The 1,506-nt window shown below is 42.6% G+C and overlaps 1 protein-coding gene across 1 annotated transcript; it reads left to right on the top strand.

The window, feature by feature from the left end:
* Positions 1 to 253: 253 nt before the first annotated feature.
* Positions 254 to 780, top strand: LOC123925156 (60S ribosomal protein L32-like). Its single transcript, XM_045978379.1, has one exon. It carries the CDS (start codon positions 254 to 256, stop codon positions 716 to 718), a length of 465 nt encoding a protein of 154 aa, XP_045834335.1. The 3' UTR covers positions 719 to 780.
* The last annotated feature ends 726 nt before the right edge of the window (positions 781 to 1,506 follow it).

A 1,506-nucleotide genomic window follows, 5' to 3' on the forward strand; every position in this document is an offset into this window, starting at 1 on the left:
GTGGGGCTTGATGTGGGGCTCGATCCCAGGACCCTGAGATCATGACCTGAGCTGAAGGCAGAGGCCTTAACCCACTGAGCCACCCAGGTGCCCCTCCTTATGGTTTTCTTAATAACATTTTCTTCTCTCTAGCTTACTCTATTGTAAGAATACAACATGTAATGCGTATAACATAAAAAATACAGGTTAATTAACTTGTCGATAAGATTTCTAGTTCACAGTAGACTAGTTTTGGTGTAGTCAAAAAGCTATTATGTGGGCTCTTCCTTGGCGCTGCCTGCGGAGGTGGCAGCCATCAGGTACTGGGCATCATGGCTGCCCTCAGACCTTGGTGAAGCCCAAGATCGTTAAAAAGAGGACCAAGAAGTTCATCCTGCACCAGTCAGACGGATATGTCAAAATTAAGCGCAACTGGCGGAAGCCGAGAGGCATTGACAATAGGGTGCGCAGAAGATTCAAGGGCCAGATCTTGATGCCCAGCATTGGTTACCGGAGCAACAAGAAGACAAAGCACATGTTGCCCAGTGGCTTCAGGAAGTTCCTAGTGCACAACGTCAAGGAGCTTGAAGTGCTGCTGATGTGCAACAAATCTTACTGTGCAGAGATTGCTCACAACGTCTCCTCCAAGAACCGCAAAGCTATTGTGGAAAGAGCAGCCGAGCTGGCAATCAGAGTCACAAATCCCAACGCCAGGCTGCGCAGCGAAGAAAATGAATAGACAGCTTGTTGTGCACGTCATATTTGTGTTAATAAAACCATAAAACTGCAAAAAAAAAAAAAGCTATAAATGTGGGTTTTTGTGGAGGGGGTAGGAGGGAAGAGGGATCAGTGCCCCTAACTTCTACATTATTCAAGGGTCAACTGTATATAGTATAAATAACAGTGTAAATATCCATCCCTTGGGTTAAAAAAAAATCATGAAGCAAATTAAATACTTAGAATTGAGTGATAATGAATGCTCTATATGTCAAAATTCATGGGATACAAAGCTGCATTTATATGAATTCTAGCTTTTAAAAAATTTTATCAGGAAACAAAAATAATGACCTATTAATTCAATTCATGAAGTTAGAAAAAAAAGCAATAGATAAATCTCCGGAGGGAGAGACATAAGGAGGATAGGGCAGAAATCAAGAGAGAAACAGAAGAATAATAAAACTAAGGACTGGTTCTTTGAAAAAAAATTAAAGTATGTACAAAAAAGTACATTGAGGGGTGCCTGGCTTGGCTCACTCGGAAAAGCATGAGACTCTTGATCTTGTGATTGTGAGTTCAAGCCCCACATTGGATGTAGAGATTACTTAAAAATAAACTAGGGGCGCATGGGTGGCTCAGTGGTTTGAGCCGCTGCCTTCGGCTCGGGTCATGATCTCAGGGTGCTGGGATCGAGTCCCACATCCGGCTCTCTGCTCGTGCTTCCCTCTCACTCTCTCTGCCTGCCTCTCTGCCTATTTGTGATCTCTCTCTGTCAAATAAAGAAATAAAAATCTTTTTTTTTAAAGATTT

Source organism: Meles meles, chromosome 1 (assembly GCF_922984935.1).
Source record: "Meles meles chromosome 1, mMelMel3.1 paternal haplotype, whole genome shotgun sequence".
Classification (NCBI taxonomy): Eukaryota; Metazoa; Chordata; class Mammalia; order Carnivora; family Mustelidae; genus Meles; species Meles meles.

Excerpts from the sequence above, each read along its gene's own strand:
- LOC123925156 (XM_045978379.1), top strand. The coding sequence starts at position 254 with ATGTGGGCTCTTCCTTGGCGCTGCCTGCGGAGGTGGCAGCCATCAGGT.